The 19,046-nt window shown below is 42.6% G+C and overlaps 1 protein-coding gene across 4 annotated transcripts; it reads right to left on the bottom strand.

Moving 5' to 3' along the window:
• Positions 1 to 392: 392 nt before the first annotated feature.
• Positions 393 to 18,393, bottom strand: dtx3 (deltex E3 ubiquitin ligase 3). Of its 4 annotated transcripts, XM_041845476.2 has the most exons (8): positions 18,133 to 18,393; positions 17,872 to 17,956; positions 17,665 to 17,706; positions 15,840 to 16,030; positions 4,843 to 5,494; positions 4,469 to 4,682; positions 3,701 to 3,918; positions 393 to 3,363 (listed from the first exon to the last, which is right to left on the bottom strand). In XM_041845476.2, exons 4-8 carry the CDS (start codon positions 15,862 to 15,864, stop codon positions 3,288 to 3,290), a joined length of 1,185 nt encoding a protein of 394 aa, XP_041701410.1. In that variant the 5' UTR covers positions 15,865 to 16,030; positions 17,665 to 17,706; positions 17,872 to 17,956; positions 18,133 to 18,393; the 3' UTR covers positions 393 to 3,287. The 4 variants fall into 4 exon arrangements, with proteins under 4 accessions (XP_041701410.1, XP_041701411.1, XP_041701412.1 ...); XM_041845477.2 differs by lacking the exon at positions 15,840 to 16,030 and having other exon boundaries at positions 17,872 to 18,392; XM_041845478.2 differs by lacking the exons at positions 15,840 to 16,030; positions 17,665 to 17,706; positions 17,872 to 17,956; positions 18,133 to 18,393 and adding an exon at positions 11,596 to 11,754.
• Positions 18,394 to 19,046: the final 653 nt, after the last annotated feature.

Raw genomic sequence — 19,046 nt, 5'->3', positions numbered from 1 at the left:
AACAAAGTACTGAGTAAAGGGTCTGAATACTTATGTAAATGTGATATTTCAGTTTTGTATTTTTTATATATTTTCAAAAATTTCTAAACCAGTTTTTGCTTTGTTATTATGGGGTATTGTGTGTAGATTGATGAGGGAAAAAATACAATTTAATCCATTTTAGAATAAGGCTGTAATGTAACAAAATGGCAAGGGGTCTGAATACTTTCCGTATGCACTGTCACCCGTTGCTCCTAGGCCTACTGTACAAGCATGCTACAATGAAACACAAGTAAAATAGTCTTGCTATAACTTTTGCTGTATAATGGGGTGAAAAACATGATCATAAATGTAATATCTTTACAATGTGATGCTATTTACATAGTAATAAATAATACACAATGAATACCACCAACAGAACACAACCTTTATTCAAGTATTAAAATGTAAACCTCATTATTTTTGAATATCAACAGACTCATAAAATACGAATCAACACAATTAGAAAAGCAAAACTTGAACTTTCGTTTTAACAATCAATTTGCAATGTGAAATTATTTTCAGTATTTATTTATTCCCCTGTACCCCAACACCCAGTTCACTTAGTTTACTGCATAGAAATATTTGCACGGTAGCTTGATTTAAACTACTATTCATGTCTCCCAAAGATATTTCAGTTGGTCCCTAAACGAAAAATACAAAACAGAGGTGATGGGAAAAAAAGGTCTACGTCCCAAATGGCACACTATTTCCTAAATAGTGTACTTATGACCACCCTATTCTCTATATAGTGCACTAGTTTTGACCAGAGCCCTATAGCGCACTCTATAGGGAATAGGGTGCCATTTGGGATACAGTCAAGGAAAGGGATTTTTAATGAATGTATGGGCATAGTATATTCTTTCACATCTGACTGCAAACAAATTCATAGGAGACGTTAACACAGACTACAGTCACCAGACCAGGGCTCTCAAACACCGTTCCTGGAGAGCTACCGTTCTGTAGGTTCACGCCAACCCTAATCTAGCACACCGGATTCTAATAATTAGCCAGTTGATAAGCTGAATCAGGTTAGTTACAACCTACAGGAGGGTAGCTCTCCACGAACAGGGTTAGAGAGCCCTGCGCTAGACTACCTATATGCATATTCTTCTCATCAAAAGATCACTTTGCAAAATGACTCTTTCACACACAGCTTGATCATTTGTGAGTGAGGCTACGTTGTTGGACTACATTGACTGTTTATAACTGAAAAACTCATGCAGATACACATCAGTATACATATTATATATATATATAATAATAAATATATATATAGACCCCCCAAATAACAATTTGACAGTCTACTAAAGACATACTTATCATGAATTAATATCAACATGATCCACTGCCTTCAAACTTGAATAGACAATTAGATAAAAGTATCAAAACAAGGGAACTAAATACATCACCGACAATACCGCTATAAGGGACTTCAGGATTGTCCTCAACATTTTCATATTACGGGTACCTATTTTGTTAATCCTAGATTATTCCTTTAGAAGACAAATGTGAATTACAGCAGATAGATACCTCATTATTTATGAGACAATCATCAAACAACGTCTCCTGGTAAGAGAGGGCTTGCGTCCAAAATGGCACCCTATTCCCTACACTACATTGGACCAGAGTCCTATGGCTCCTATATAGTGCACTACGGGCACTTTTGCACTATTTAGGGAATAGGGTGCCATTTTAGACACAGCCAGGGGCAGAGGTAATAATTATACAGCCCTATTGTGCATTTGATTTGGTTTAAGTGGTTCGACATCACGCCCTTCTCCTTTGACATCATCAAGTAAATCTGGTCATTAGAAAATGAGGAGTGCTGACTGGCTGACTGACTGACTGGACATCAAACTGAACTGAACTCAGGTCAAAACCTGCTCTCCTATTCATTAAGCTTCTCAGAGTCTGAGTGCTGATCTAGGATCAGGGTCTCTACTAATTCATTATGATTTAAAAAGGCCACACTGATCCTAAATCAGCACTCCTGCTCTGAAACACTTTGTGAATACAGGCCCTGGTCCTGGGAGGGATAACGTCTTAGAGTAGAGAAACAACAGAGGAGAGAGAGCGCAAGGGACGGTCAGGAATGACAATGAACCTCATACTTAGTAGTCAGTCTATCTGGACATTCCTGCATCATCAGCTAGAACCGAACGGTGCAGCAGAGACATCAAATAGAAAACATTCTTCCCATTTAAGTAAAAAGGAGAAGAAATCAAAGGAGAGGAAGATCAAAAGGGAAATGAAGGGCTCTAAGCAAATTGACATCAACTTATAGCTACCAGGCTATTAGCTTCACGACTGCTAACGACTAACGCCTGCCTGGCTTTGCTCAGAGCACTCTTCCATCGACCAGTTCCCTGAAGTGGAAGCAGAGAACCATAGAATTAGAATGATCATTCTAATTCTAAAGGATCATTCTTATTCTATGCAGAGAACAACTCGCCCTCCAATACTGACTGAACAACTGACAGACTCACTCCCTCCTTGCCAAAGTGGCTGAGTGCTTTAGATTGCAACGCATTTTAGAGAAATTACATTATTTCTTTAGAAGCTTTCTATTGAAGCAGACAGTACTATTCTGCCTGCCACCAACTATCTCGGGTACTGTCTTAATACAGTGTAAGTAAAAGGTTATCATTAACATAATTATATAAAGAAAAATATAATTATTCAATGAACGTACTGGACAGACCACAAATCATGTGTGCTTTTAACAGGTAAATAAAGAACGTGTGTCCCAGCATGGGAATAAGCATTAATATAGGTTTCAAAATAATATTTAAGTAGTATGTACCTCCACATTATGAATCACTATATGATAAATACCCGGATGAGTGCAGCCAAAAACAGCTCACATAGAGAATGCACTGCACTCATTTGAATGTTTTCTTCCACACAAAGTGCTGCTGGGTTGAGCTGAACTCAGAAGATACATAACTAACATAGGAACATAAGGGTGAAGCCTAAATTCCACTTTAGACACATTTTCATTTCCACTTCAGTCGAATGGTCTCCCATTGACATCAATGCATGATTAATTGAAAATTCGACTGAAGTGGAAGTTAGGATTCCCCCCATAAAGTGGGCCTCCACTGGGCCGTACTCCTGTGGCTTGCTGTGGGGCCCAGTCACATCTCGTATTCATCCGCTGCCCTGCTGGGTCTAGGTCAAGGAGCCTGCAGCCTAGCATCCATCAGCAGCGGGACAGGACAGGACAGCCAGAGGTTCCTAGAAGAATCATTCTAGAATCTGTAGGTTCAGTCTGCAGTGATGCCTTTCTCTCTGAGTTCCTCGGTCACTCTCACCAGGTAAGTGGGGTCTGGGTAGCCAAAGCTGTCAGGAGAAATTAACCATCAGCAGGTCATTGAGAGTTGCTGTAGTCGCTGGAACAGCGATAGTGCCTTCTAGGAGCAAATGCACGACAGTAATCACAATTTAACCCCACATGCTCAAAACATGGATAGCTTTCTATTGATATAAAATTGAAAAAAATATTTTTCTGTTACATCTCATTAGAACAAACTAAAGCCATATGATTCTATTTGACTTCTGTGTGTGTTGCAAGCAGTCATCGATAGCTTTTTTCACAAAAATATAAACACCACTTGTCACATCTCACAAACATACTTAAATTTCCATTAGCCTTCAGTAAAGACATCTGTTTCCATACCAGTATGTTCCGCCCCATATGGAGGTCTTGTGGTGGATGTCGTTCCAGGTAATGACGTTATGCATTCCTGTGGTCATGGAGGTCCCAATGGTGAAGATGAGGCGCTGTTCGAAGGCCCGGCGGAGCAGGCCCAGGACCCGGTTCCCCTCTGGACTGTCTGGGAGGTAAGCCACGCGGTACGTCCCAGGGTGCCTCACCCCCGGGTTAGGGTGCTCTGGCTGCAGGACCCAGGCAGAATTCAGAGGAATGTTAGAAAAGAACAGGAACAATTATATCCACAAAAATGAAGTAAAGTGGTATAGACATTCAATAACATTACTTCAAGCACGGACTGTTTCATTGAAAGATCCAAGTATAAAAATGGAGAGCTGGGATTTGCAAACATTGCTGTATTCGACACAAATAAAAATGTGTTACATAAAACACTAAAGAGTATACTAAAGAGAGATGGTTAGCAATGTAAATACTGTGTCAGAGATAGCAAAACCCTGGAAGTGGACGTCACCAAAACCCTGGAAGTGGACGTCACCAAAACCCTGGAAGTGGACGTCACCAAAACCCTGGAAGTGGACGTCAGCAAAACCCTGGAAGTGGACGTCAGCAAAACCCTGGAAGTGGACGTCAGCAAAACCCTGGAAGTGGACGTCACCAAAACCCTGGAAGTGGACATCACCAAAACCCTGGAAGTGGACTGGAGCAAAACTTCTTACTAGTTCCCATTTATATACATACCCTTCCTTGTGTCTTTAGTCATATACACACACTCACCGCCTGTAGACCAGGTGGGAAGCTGTAGATGATGCAGATACACCCGTAGCCCTCGTGTCCCGGCAACTCCAGATCTGGCTCTCTATCCACCATCATACTCCCGGTAGCTGGCTGGTTCCCTATGAGCTGGCCGTACACCTGACGACACACAGGACACGCTCTCTTCACCTTGAAGGCCTGGTCCAGACACAACCGGCAGAATGCGTGGCCACACCTGGGGGGGGAGGGAGTGAAAGAGAGAGACACAGAAAACACTTTCACATATCATTTTGAAAACATTACATATCATCAATAGCAATGAAGGCTGACACATTTCATCGTTTGTAAAAACCTTGAGAATTACTGAACACAAAAAGTTAAATAAGTAGCTATACCTCTCCAGCGTCGTCCTCTCCACCATGTCGCCCATGCAGATGGAGCATGAGGTGTAGTCATCTGCTTCACTGTGGGAGTGGTTATGAGAGGAGGCCATCATACTGCAGCTGACCTCCATGTTGTCCTGCTTCCTTTGTCCTGATGCATTGTGGGACATGGAGTTCATGGAGTTGGAGAGGACCATACAGGCCTCATCCTCCGCTGGCTTCTTATACCTCTGTTGCTGCCTCTGAGAGCGTCTAGGCTGGGGAGGCTGAGGTGGTAGCAGGCTGCCCTCTCCACCCCCCTCCAGGACCCCCACCCCAACACAGGGCAGCAGGGACCTCTTCCGCTTAGGACCCGTCTCCTGTTTGCTCATCTCTTTCCGGGCGCAGCGGCATAAGTCTATGAAGGCCTTGCGGGTCTCGTTGGAGATTGGTCCTTCGTCCATCATCCTGGGTCCTCCCCCAGAACGGGATCCCTCTACGGGCCGTAGCCGCACCGCGCAGCAGCCTCCCCGCTCCCCTCGGCGGATGATGCCGGCACTCAAGCCCTGCTTGTCCTGAAAGTCTATGAGCCAGGGCTGGCCGGCGGCGGCCAGGTAGTCCCACACCGCCTGGGACACCAGCACCTCGTCACCACCCTGCCCCCCACTCATCTCATCCGATGAAACTGAATAGGGAAACACAAGAGAAACCATTAGACACGTATTCAAGCCCCACATCAAAGGAAAATGTGTCATGCTAAACTTATTGCACCGGGAGGAAAATGTACAGGAAACACAGAGAGACTAACATGTCACATAATGCAGCGATTGCAATTGTTAACATTTGCATGATAAACAATGTTACAGAATCCCCCTGCCGAGGACGCTGTGGGACTAAGTTCCAGCGTGCAGTGTTGCCATGTTCGCTGCAAATTGGGCTACTTTGAAAACGATGTCGCGGGTGAAAATGTACAGTGAGGGAAAAAAGTATTTGATCCCCTGCTGATTTTGTACGTTTGCCCACTGACAAAGAAATGATCAGTCTATAATTTTAATGCTAGGTTTATTTGAACAGTGAGAGACAGAATAACAAAAAAATCCTGAAAAACACATGTCAAAAATGTTATAAATTGATTTTCATTTTAATGAGGGAAATAAGTATTTGACCCCCTCTCAATCAGAAAGATTTCTGGCTCCCAGGTGTCTTTTATACAGGTAACGAGCTGAGATTAGGAGCACACTCTTAAAGGGAGTGCTCCTAATCTCAGCTTGTTACCTGTATAAAGACACCTGTCCACAGAAGCAATCAATCAATCAGATTCCAAACTCTCCACCATGGCCAAGACCAAAGAGCTCTCCAAGGATGTCAGGGACAAGATTGTAGACCTACACAAGGCTGGAATGGGCTACAAGACCATCGACAAGTAGCTTGGTGAGAAGGTGACAACAGTTGGTGCGATTATTCGCAAATGGAAGAAACACAAAAGACCTGTCAATCTCCCTCGGCCTGGGGCTCCATGCAAGATCTCACCTCGTGGAGTTGCAATGATCATGATCTCAAGGCAGCTGGGACCATAATCACCAAGAAAACAATTGGTAACACACTACGCCGTGAAGGACTGAAATCCTGCAGCACCCGCAAGGTCCCCCTGCTCAAGAAAGCACATATACAGGCCCATCTGAAGTTTGCCAATGAACATCTGAATGATTCAGAGGAGAACTGGGTGAAAGTGTTGTGGTCAGATGAGACCAAAATCGAGCTCTTTGGCATCAACTCAACTCGCCGTGTTTGGAGGAGGAGGAGGAATGCTGCCTATGTGGTCCTCTGTAGCTCAATTGGTAGAGCATGGCGCTTGTAACGCCAGGGTAGTGGGTTCGATCCCCAGGACCACCCATACGTAAAAATGTATGCGCACATGACTGTAAGTCGCTTTGGATAAAAACGTCTGCTAAATGGCATATAATAATTATAATTTAACACCATCCCCACCGTCAAACATGGAGGTGGAAACATTATGCTTTGGGGGTGTTTTTCTGCTAAGGGGACAGGACAACTTCACCGCATCAAAGGGACGATGGACGGGGCCATGTACCGTCAAATCTTGGGTGAGAACCTCCTTCCCTCAGCCAGGGCATTGAAAATGGGTCGTGGATGGGTATTCCAGCATGACCATGACCCAAAACACACGGCCAAGGCAACAAAGGATTGGCTCAAGAAGAAGCACATTAAGGTCCTGGAGTGGCCTAGCCAGTCTCCAGACCTTAATCCCATAGAAAATCTGTGGAGGGAGCTGAAGGTTCGAGTTGCCAAACGTCAGCCTCGAAACCTTAATGACTTGGAGAAGATCTGCAAAGAGGAGTGGAACAAAATCCCTCCCTGAGATGTGTGCAAACCTGGTGGCCAGCTACAAGAAACGTCTGACCTCTGTGATTGCCAACAAGGGTTTTGCCACCAAGTACTAAGTCATGTTTTGCAGAGGGGTCAAATACTTATTTCCCTCATTAAAATGCAAATCAATTTATAACATTTCTGACATGCGTTTTTTCTGGATTTTGTTGTTGTTATTCTGTCTCTCACTGTTCAAATAAACCTACCATTAAAATTATAGACTGATCATTTCTTTGTCTGTGGGCAAATGTACAAAATCAGCAGGGGATCAAATACTTTTTTCCCCTCACTGTATTGGTCGCGGGTTTTTGGGCTACTTCTAAATTGCACCGCCAAGGCATGCATACATACATACATACATGTTGAAGTCGGAAGTTTACATACACCTTAGCCAAATACATTCAAACTCAGTTTTTCACTATTCCTGACATTTAATACTATAAGAATTCCCTGTCTTAGGTCAGTTAGGATCACCACTATTTCAAGAATGTGAAACGTCAGAATAATAGTAGAGAGAATGATTTATTTCAGCTTTTATTTATTTCATCAGATTCCCAGTGGGTCAGAAGTTTACATACACTCAATTAGTATTTGGCAGCATTGCCTTTACAATTGTTTAACTTGGGTCAAACGTTTCGGGTAGCCTTCCACAAGCTTCCCACAATAAGTTGGGTGAATTTTGGCCCATTCCTCCTGACAGAGCTGGTGTAACTGAGTCAGGTTTGTAGGCCTCCTTGCTCGCACACGCCTTTTCAATTCTGCCCACACATTTTCTATAGGATTGAGGTCAGAGATTTGTGATGGCCACTTCAATACCTCAACTGTCGTCCTCAAGCCATTTTGCCACAACTTTGGAAGTATGCTTGGGGTCATTGTCCATTTGGAAGATCCATTTGCGACCAAGCTTTAACTTCCTGACTGATGTCTTGAGATGTTGCTTCAATATATCCACATAATTTTCCTTCCTCATGATGCCATCTATTTTGTGAAGTGCACCAGTCCCTCCTGCAGCAAAGCACCCCCACAGCATGATGCTGCCACCCCCGTGCTTCACGGTTGGGATGGTGTTCTTCGGCTTGCAAGCTACCCCCTTTTTCCTCCAAACATAACGATGGTCATTATGGCCAAACAGTTCTATTTTTGTTTCATCAGACCAGAGGACATTTCTCCAAGAAGTACTATCTTTGTCCCCATGTGCAGTTGCAAACAGTAGTCTGGCTTTTTTATGGCGGTTTTGTAGCAGTGACTTCTTCCTTGCTGAGCAGCATTTCAGGTTATGTTGATATAGGACTCTTTTAACTGTGGATATAGATACTTTTGTACCTGTTTCCTCCAGCATTTTCACAGGGTCCTTTGCTGTTGTTCTGGGATTGATTTGCACTTTTCGCACCAAAGTACATTCATCTCTAGGAGACAGAACAAATCTCCTTCCTGAGCGGTATGATGGCTGCGCGGTCCCATGGTGATTATACTTGCGTACTATTGTTTGTACAGATGAACGTGGTATCTTCAGGCGTTTGGAAATTGCTCCCAAGGATGAACCAGACTTGTGGAGGTCTACAATTTGTTTTCTGATGTCTTGGCTGATTTGTTTTGATTTTTCCATGATGTCAAGCAAAGAGGCACAGAGTTTGAAGGTAGGCCTTGAAATACATCCACAGGTACACCTCCAATTGACTCAAATGATGTCAATTAGCCTATCAGAAGCTTCTAAAGCATGACATCATTTTCTGGAATTTTCCAAGCTGTTTAAAGGCACAGTCAACTTAGTGTATGTAAACTTCTGTCCCACTGGAGTTGTGATACAGTGAATTATAAGTGAAATAATCTGTCTGTAAACAATTGTTGGAAAAATTACTTGTGTCATGCAAAGTAGATGTCCTAACCGACTTGCCAAAACTATAGTTTGTTAACAAGAAATTTGTGGAGTGGTTGAAAAACGAGTTTTAATGACTCCAACCTAAGTGTATGTAAACTTCCGACTTCAACTGTACATACATACATACATACATACATACCTACCCAGTCAAAAGTTTGGACACACCTACTCATTCAGGGGTTTTTCTTTATTTTTACATTGTAAAATAATAGTAAAGACATCAAAACTATGAAATAACACATATGGAATCATGTAGTAACCAAAAAAGTGTTAATCAAATAAAAATATATTTTATATTTCAGATTCTTCAAAGTAGCCACCCTTTGCCTTGATGACAGCTTTGCACAGTCTTGGCATTCTCTCAACCAGCTTCATGAGGTAGTCACCTGGAATGCTTTTCCAACAGTCTTGAAGGAGTTCCCACATATGCTGAGCACTTGTTGGCTGCTTTTCCTTCACTCTGCGGTCCGACTCATCCCAAACCATCTCAATTGGGTTGAGGGTGGGGGATTGTGGAGGCCAGGTCATCTGATGCAGCACTCCATCACTCTCCTTCTTGGTCAAATAGCCCTTACACAGCCTGGAGGTATGTTTTGGGTCATTGTCCTGTTGAAAAACAAATGATAGTCTCATTAAGCACAAACCAGATGGGATGGCGTATCGCTGCAGAATGCTGTGGTAGCCATGCTGGTTAAGCGTGCCTTGAATTCTAAATAAATCACTGACAGTGTTACCAGCAAAGCACCCCCACACCATCACACCTCCAAGCTTCACGGTGCAGAGATCATCCGTTCACTTACTCTGTGTCTCACAAAGACACGGCGGTTGGAACCAAAAATCTCAAATTTGGACTCATCAGACCAAAGGACAGATTTCCACCGGTCTAATGTCCATTGCTCGTGTTTCTTGGCCCAAGCAGGTCTCTTCTTCTTATTGGTGTCCTTTAGTAGTGGTTTCTTTGCAGCAATTCTACCATGAAGGCCTGATTCACGCAGTCTCCTCTGAACAGTTTATGTTGAGATGTGTCTGTTACTTGAACTATGTGAAGCATATATTTGGGCTGCAATCAATTGCCGGTTTCTGAGGCTGGTAACTCTAATGAACTTATCCTCTACAGAAGAGGTAACTCTGGGTCTTCCTTTCCTGTGGCGGTCCTCACGAGAGCCAGTTTCATCATAGCGCTTGATGGTTTTTGCGACTGCACTTGAAGAAACTTTCAAAGTTCTTGAAATTTTCTGGATTGACTGACCTTCATGTCTTAAAGTAATGATGGACTGTCTTTTCTCTTTGCATATTTGCGCTGTTCTTGCCATAATATGGACTTGGTTTTTTACCAAATAGGGCTATCTTCTGTATACCACCCCTACCTTGTCACAACACAACTGTTGGCTCAAATGCATTAAGGAAAGAAATTCCACAAATTAACTTTTAACAAGGCACACCTGTTAATTGAAATGCATTCCAGGTGACTACCTCATCCTCCCGAGTGGCGCAGTGGTTCGAAACCAGGCTCTGTCATAGCCGGCCGCGACCGGGAGACCCATGGGGCGGCGCACAATTGGCCCAGCGTCGTCCAGGGTAGGGGAGGGAATGGCCGGCAGGGATGTAGCTCAGTTGGTAGAGCATGGCGTTTGCAACGCCAGGGTTGTGGGTTCGATTCCAGTATAAAAAAATAAAATGTATGCACTCACTAACTGTAAGTCGCTCTGGATAAGAGCGTCTGCTAAATGACGTAAATGTAAAAAAAAATTATTCATAGCTGTCATTAAGGCAAAGGGTGGCTACTTGAAGAATCTCAAATATAAAATATATTTTGCTTTGTTTAACACTTTTTTGGTTACTACATGATTCCATGTGTTATTTCATAGTTTTGATGTCTTCACTATTATTCTACAATGTAGAAAATAGTAAAAAAAAATAAAGAAAAACCCTTGAATGAGTAGGTGTTTCCAAACTGTTGACTGGTACTGGGTGGGTGTGTGTGTGTATATGTATAGATATCTGTGACCTGCTGCTGACTATCAGCTAGTGAGCAGGCTGTTACTGAGTGAGTGAGTGAGTGAGTGAGTGGTGGAGAGGGGGAGGGCCATAGGGGGGTGTGTGCGTTGAGAGAGTGCTGCAGCAGAGGCAGCTGAGTCAAGAGGAGCATTCGCGCACTTCATGACAACTGTTGACCAGTTGTAGGTAGGCTATTTAGATTGGTCATTATGGAGACACCCCTTTTCCATAAAACATATTAACGCGATATAACTGATATAATGGCGACAAAGCATTGGAAAACGACTTTAGGCACACAAGAGCTCTTTAGATAAATTTAACTGCATTCTAATGCGACTTTTCTCCTCCCACAGCAGACAAGATCAGGACACGCAGGTTGAAATATCAAAACGAACTCTGAACCAACTATATTAACTTGGGGACAGGTCGAAAATCATTAAACATTTATGGCAATTTAGCTAGCTAGCTTGCTGTTGCTAGCTAATTTGTCCTGGGATATAAACATTGGGTTGTTATTTTACCTGAAATGAACAAGGTCCTCTACTCCAACAATTAATCCACAGATAAAATGGTACACCAAGTTCAGGCTTCCTTCAGGCTTCTCCTTCTTTGGACTTTATATGTCGGTTGGCAACCAACTTTAAGATGCATTACCACCACCAACTGGACTGGAGTGTGGACCTCAGTTCATCTTTCAATCACCCACATGGGTATATGCTCCTAAAAACCAAATGGGGAGAGGCAGGACTTGCAGCGCGTTGAGCGTCACAATTAGAACCGATTTCTATTTTAGCGCCTGGCCACGCAGACGCTAGTTAAAGGGCACGAGCAGTGTGGGTGCAACGATTGAATAACATGTATGTGGCCATGTTTAGTTAATTAAATTAGAAGTTATTAATTGTGATCATGGTCACAGCTCTATTGCAAATGTATACTTCTCCACATTTAATGTCAGTTTCATTGTGGACTTTTCCCTGAAATGAGATGTTGGCATATCAGGGGCTATAGGCTACCTGCATCTTGCTCAGTAAACCATGGCAAAATTGAATTGCAATTATAAACCCAGATTTTAGTCAGTAGCCTATGTCTATTGAAATAACAAGTCAATCTCGCAAATATGCCATTTATAACGGTTTGTAGTCTCAACATCTAGCACGTAACGGCACAATTGCCAGAAAAATAGCCTAACATTTGTTTTTTAATGTTCTTCCAAGTGTTTCTTGCACAGAGATTGAGATCCTCTGTCCAACTTGCATCACTCACACTCTCCTGTGGGATTTATCTATAGTTATGCACATGTGCAAACAGGATTTATTTACAATTATAAACTGGGTGGTTTGAGCCCTGAATGCTGATTGGTTGAAAGCCATGGTATATCAGACGTGTACCACGGAAATGACAAAAAGGTACTTTTTAATGTTCTAATTACGTTGGTTACCAGTTTATAGTAGCAATAAGGTACCTCAGGGGTTTGTGGTATACAGTGCTGTATTTACCCCTTTCTAATTTTCTCTACTTTTGCATATTTGTGATACTGAATGTTATCAGATCTTCAACCAAAACCTAATATTAGATAAAGGGAACATAAGTGAACAAATAACACAACAATTACATATTTATTTCATAAACAAAGTTATGCAACACCCAATTCCCCTGTGTGAAAAAGTAATTGCCCCCTTACACTCAATAACTGGTTGTGCCACCTTTAGCTGCAATGACTCCAACCAAATGCTTTCTGTAGTTGTTGATCAGTCTCTCACGTCGCTGTGGAGGAATTTTGGCCCACTCTTCCATGCAGAACTGCTTTAACTCAGTGACGTGTGGGTTTTCAAGCATGAACTGGTCATTTCAAGTCCTGCCACAACATCTCAATTGGGATTAGGTCTGGACTTTGACTAGGCCATTTCAAAACTTCCAATTTGTTGCTTTTGAACCATTTTCATGTAGACTTGATTGTGTGTTTTGGATCCTTGTCTTGCTGCATGACCCAGCTGCGCTTCAGCTTCAGCTCACAGACGGATGGTCTGACATTCTCCTGTAGAATTCTCTGAGACAGAGCAGAATTCATGGTTTCTTCTATTAAGGCAAGTCGTCCAGGTCCTGAGGCAGCAAAGCATCCCCAAACCATCACCACCATGCTTGACCTTTGGTATGATGTTCTTACTGTGGAATGTAGAGTTTGGTTTTCGCCAGGCATTACTGGAACCATGTCGTCCAAAAAGTTATACTTTCATCTTTCCATAGAACGTTCTTCCAAGAGTCTTGATGATCATCCAGGTGCTTTTTGGCAAACTTGAGTCAACTTTTTGGACGAGATGGATCCCAGTAATGCCTGGCGAAAACCAAACACTGCATTCCACAGTAAGAACATCATACCAAAGGTCAAGCATGGTGGTAATGGTTTGGGGATGCTTTGCTGCCTCAGGACCTGGACGACTTGCCTTAATAGAAGAAACCATGAATTCTGCTCTGTCTCAGAGAATTCTACAGGAGAATGTCAGACCATCCGTCTGTGAGCTGAAGCTGAAGCGCAGCTGGGTCATGCAGCAAGACAATGATCCAAAACATACAATCAAGTCTACATGAAAATGGTTCAAAAGCAACAAATTGGACGTTTTGGAATGGCCTAGTCAAAGTCCAGACCTAATCCCAATTGAGATGTTGTGGCAGGACTTGAAACGAGCAGTTCATGCTTGAAAACCCACACGTCACTGAGTTAAAGCAGTTCTGCATGGAAGAGTGGTCCAAAATTCCTCCACAGCGACGTGAGAGACTGATCAACAACTACAGAAAGCATTTGGTTGGAGTCATTGCAGCTAAAGGTGGCACAACCAGTTATTGAGTGTAAGGGGGCAATTACTTTTTCACACAGGGGAATTGGGTGTTGCATAACTTTGTTTATGAAATAAATGAAATAAATATGTAATTGTTGTGCTATTTGTTCACTTATGTTCCCTTTATCTAATATTAGGTTTTGGTTGAAGATCTGATAACATTCAGTATCACCAATATGCAAAAGTAGAGAAACTTAGAAAGGGGGCAAATACTTTTGCACAGCACTGTATGGCCAATATACCACAGCTATGTCCTAAGAACAGCCCTTAGATGTGGTATATTAGCCATATACCACACCTCCTCTGGCCTTATTGCTTAATCATAGTGTAACCGGTGTGAAATGGCTAGCTAGTTAGCGGTGCGCACTAGTAGCGTTTCAATCGGTGAATTCACTCGCTTTGAGACCTTGAAGTAGTTGTTTCCCTTGCTCTGCAAGGACTGCGGCTTTTGTGGAGCGATGGGTAATGATGCTTCGAGGGTGACTGTTGTCGATGTGTGCAGAGGGTCCCTAGTTCAAGCCCAGGTAGGGGCGAGGAGAGGGACGGAAGCAACACTGTTACAATAGCAGTCTAAACAAGTTAAATCGACATCCATTGATGGACAATGATCTGGAGAGTTTAATAAGGGTGATTTATATTTTCTCTTGTGACATTCTTAAACTCTCAATAATTATTATTTTGATGGAAAACCACATTTTACTTCTTAGCCTAAGTCGTAAAAAATTAAAGTCGATATTCCTTCTTAATTCACTCGATAACGTTATGGAAAAAGGGTTTATTGGATAAATGTGGCAACGCCTCTCTTGCTGCGGAAAAGAATGTTGGGCTAGTTTTCAGTGGGTTGTCAGAGGTCAACGGGCTAGACATTTTAGCTAGACCTGGCAACCCTGCCAGTGTGTGTGTCTGTTGTTTAGACTGAGTGTACAAAACATTAGGAACATGCTCTTTCCATGACAGACTGACCAGGTGAAAACTATTGATGTCACCTGTTAAATCCACTTCAAATCAGTGTAGATGAAGGGGAGGAGACAGGTTAAAGATTGATTTTTAAGCCTTTAGACAATTGAGACATGGATTGTGTTTGTGTGCCATTCAGATGGTGAATGGGCAAGAAAATATTTAAGTGCCTTTGAACAGGGTATGGTAGTAGGTGCCAGGCGCACCAGTTTGAGTGTGTCAAGAACTGCAACGCTTCTGGCTTTTCACAGTCAACAGTTTCCCGTGTGTATCAAGAATGGTCCAGCACCCAAAACACATCCAGCCAACTTGACACAACTGTGGGAAGCATTGGAGTCAACATGGGCCAGCATCCCTGTGGAACGCTTTCGACACCTTATAGAGTCCATGCCCGGACAAATTGAGGCTGTTTTGAGGGCAAAAGGTGTTCCTAATGTCAGATGCTCATAGCTAGCCCTGCACTGGTCAGACAGGTCCGTTACACGCTCCCGCAAGGGAATAAATATTGCCCTGAGCCTGACAGTGTTATCGTGGGTGGCATTATGTGCATGGGATGAGTGTACACAAAGTTGTAGTTGTTGTTTAACTTGGCTTTGTGTGAGTCTATAAGTAGTCATAATTTAACAATTACTATGTTATGCATGTATGCTGTCTCCTTTAATTGTAGCTCTGCTTTAGATTACTTACCTTCATGTAAACACAGTCCTTTCTTACACTGCCATTGTTTATTCCTTGTTAGCAAACATGCTAGTCATTAGCCCACTGTACAATGTAATATATGCTTAGTAGATACAGTCCTTGATATTAAGTATTGCTGTGTAATAACCTACTGTTTATTGCTGCAGTGTATTATCATATGGAGTCCTTCATATTGTGCTATTGTACTTCTATGCAATTACATGGTTCTAGCGCATTCATGTCCATTCACTGCTCTATCCATTGTATGTGAATATTCATTATTCCTTTCTCTGCACCTTTCAGAACCATCCCCATGTTCATCTTCTCCTGTGTGTGAACACAAATTCCCTGTGTGTCAACTCTTGGGCTGCTTTATTCCACTCTAACCGGGGGCGGTGTCAGTCAGTCACAAACCAGTAAAATACGTAGAGCCGGGTTGCTCTCTTTCAAACAAAGTTTCTAATGTGTTTCATCTTCTGTTGAAAAACTGCATAGGAGACACAGAGGACAGAGAGAGAGAGAGAGACATTTTCATACAGCCCCCTCATAATCAACAGTGGCTTGTGTTCAAGGCAAGCCACTCACAAAAATAAAACATGTCAAGTGAAATACTGAACTTAAATAGCCAACATCAGAAAGATCCTTTAATGGGATCAGTGAGTTTGGCTACTCTCATATTCTAAATGACTCCAACTTCAGTTCATCAACTTTAAATGGACATAATGTAATTGACTCCCCCTACTCTTTACCTAAATCTGAGCCATAACAGTGTAACAATGCAATACAGTGTGAGCTTACTAGCCTACTACGACAATCGTGAAATCATGACAAAGTAATGAGATATGAGAACCCCATGCATTGCCTGTATGCAACTTCCAATCAGTGTGCATATATGGACTGTTAGAGTAAAAATTAAGCATGCAGCCAGGTCAAAACATTGAATTGTGGATGTTCTCGAAACTGTTATCTGATAGAATCACTTATTTCTGCTGGTACCTCGCTGCTATTCGACCTATGATGCATGGAGAAGGGTGCAATTGGGGGCGTTCCAGCATGTGGGAATTCCTGTTTTTGTAGGAACCCCTCTTTATACTTCATTTTTAAGCTAGGACAGGCAGGAGGGTGGGGCGCTCCAGTACAGTAGGGGTTCGGCAGGCGGGAGCGAAGGACACTGTCTATCGGTGTTGCCCCCGCTACCTAGTAAGGAGGTCTGGTACACAGAAGCCGGGATGTGCGGCGAAAAATTGACAATTCCACAGACAGAAGGGAAAATCCAGATACGTCACAGGGGCTATAAAGCTGAAGCATCCATTTAGAACGTTTTCTCACAATATGGTAGTGAGAGGAAGTCCAGTCGCGGGTAGTGGGAGAGGATGGAACTAGGTGAAAATGGGCCAACATTCTGCACATTTTCTCATCTATGAAACATCTAATCTCAATCAATTTCTGTTCCCAAAACTAGAATATGTTACCAACACAGTGCACTGTTTTATAGACTTCGCGCTTTGCCAAAGTTTTTAAAAAATGGCATTTTTTAGAAGGATTGCAAGGTCCTAACGGAAATATGCAAACACATGCTACAATGCACCAATAGGATCTCGCTAACTCCTGCTTGGCTTTTTTTTATTTCACCTTTATTTAAGCTTTGCACACCTCCTTGCTTGTTCTGGCCACTATACTTCATTTGCTCCCACTGTAAACAACACACAAACTATATTGGGTTAGTTATAAATATCTTTGCAAGGTTCATGCACGGCTAGGCAACAGACCTGTTAGAACGTTGGAATATCGCTAGTCGCAAACCGTTACAAAGTAACAACTGTGTAGCTAACGTGTTTGTTTCCATATGGAGAGTGTTATCATTCTGCTAAAGAGTGTGTGTTTGGTGTCAGTTGTCGCAGGACACATCAAAGCTACAACAGGCTGGCAGACAGTTGTAATCGCGGCACTGCTGAAAGGAACGTATCCGCTGTTCTGAAACACAGACTGGGTAAACAACGGAAACGGTGACTAGCTCAATCCGATACTCTTATCTATCAACACGTTTGGCTGTTGGCTACATTTTACCTCTGACAGTCATATGAAACAAGTGTATATAAATATGATTTATTAGATAGTTACCTTGCGATCCCATATATTCCCTTCAATCGAGAAAATATCCCGCTGTTGAAAACAGAGAAAAACTGAAGTAGTAAACGTGGACAAGACAAACATTCGCTCACATTAGAGTTCCGCAGCGATGAACCAAACGATTCTGTTCAAATTCCAAAGTGGAACGTCCATAATCATTTTACTAAATAGAATACGGCGTGGGGTAAATTGTCTCACCTTTTGCCGTAGCTGTCAGATGAGGTTTAGAGATTACGGAACTAGCTACACCATCTTCCATTGGACGAGGCCTGAAAATCGTGTGCTGCAGTGGATATGTTTATAAGTATTTTCTAGTCAAGACATACTTGATATCCACTCTAAACTATCCGTAATGTTAGCTAAAAATTAATCGAGTCCCCTTCTCGCTCGCTACTCGAGTTCGTCTCCCCGTTCCACGTCCTTGAGACAGACTACTACAAAATCAACCCCTATACTTACACACTAGGCTACGCTTCCACGTTAGCTGTTTCATTCGGCTTATGACAGCTGCGTACTCAAGGCAAATACTTAAAAAATTGTTAGCGCTTTTAAACCGTCTCAGCCTTTAAAGTCCATGGCCGTGTTCGAGAGCATCAAATCAATGATGCATTGTGGGTAAATGGTGGCCGATTGACTGATCTACAAATAATAATGAGTAGTTATTTATGATGCAAGGTGATTTGTAGACCAGTCAGTCCGTAGTCGTCTGCAATGTCGAAGAAGCCCAATGTCCAACAGTTTAATGACGAGAAAAACATAAGCAGGAAGTTCGTCATAAGAACCCTCTGTGATTGGTCAAATCTTATTGAGTGATCGAGGGAAATCCACAGACACACTTCTAAGCACACATACTGTAGCACATGCAATACCTGAGTGAAACGCCATGGACTGGAGTTTGATTGTACAACCAGTAGTGGAATTCTCTCACTCACTCACATCCACGCACACACACTAGAGAATTGGCGCCATTCTGAAAGGAAAGGGGAAAATTGAAGAAAGTTTGCTGGATTGCTCAAGAAGATGATTCAGTCCCCCCAAATCCTTGCCACTAATTCATTTGTATTGAGACATGAGAAAGTCAGGAGCTAGGATCTAACTACAGACCTCACGGTGCATTTTTAAGACAAGTACACCATGCCATTAGGTTCCAGACCCCAAGGTAGAGGTTGTGGCATGAACCAACTACTATATCTATAGGCCTTCAGAAAGGTCTCTCTCGCAATTCAATATTGTAAATCCCTCAAGTAAGTTCACCTCACCTTGTAAATCCCTCAAGTAAATTCACCTCACCTTCGGGATGAAACAAGGTGAGCGAGGCCTGAAAGCCGAGGCTAATCCCTCTAACACTGATGTATGTAGCATATGCAGGGGGG

This window comes from Coregonus clupeaformis, chromosome 24 (assembly GCF_020615455.1).
Source record: "Coregonus clupeaformis isolate EN_2021a chromosome 24, ASM2061545v1, whole genome shotgun sequence".
NCBI lineage: Eukaryota > Metazoa > Chordata > Actinopteri > Salmoniformes > Salmonidae > Coregonus > Coregonus clupeaformis.
Note: the sequence above shows the minus strand (reverse complement) of the source record. Positions and strands in the feature narration are given on the sequence as shown.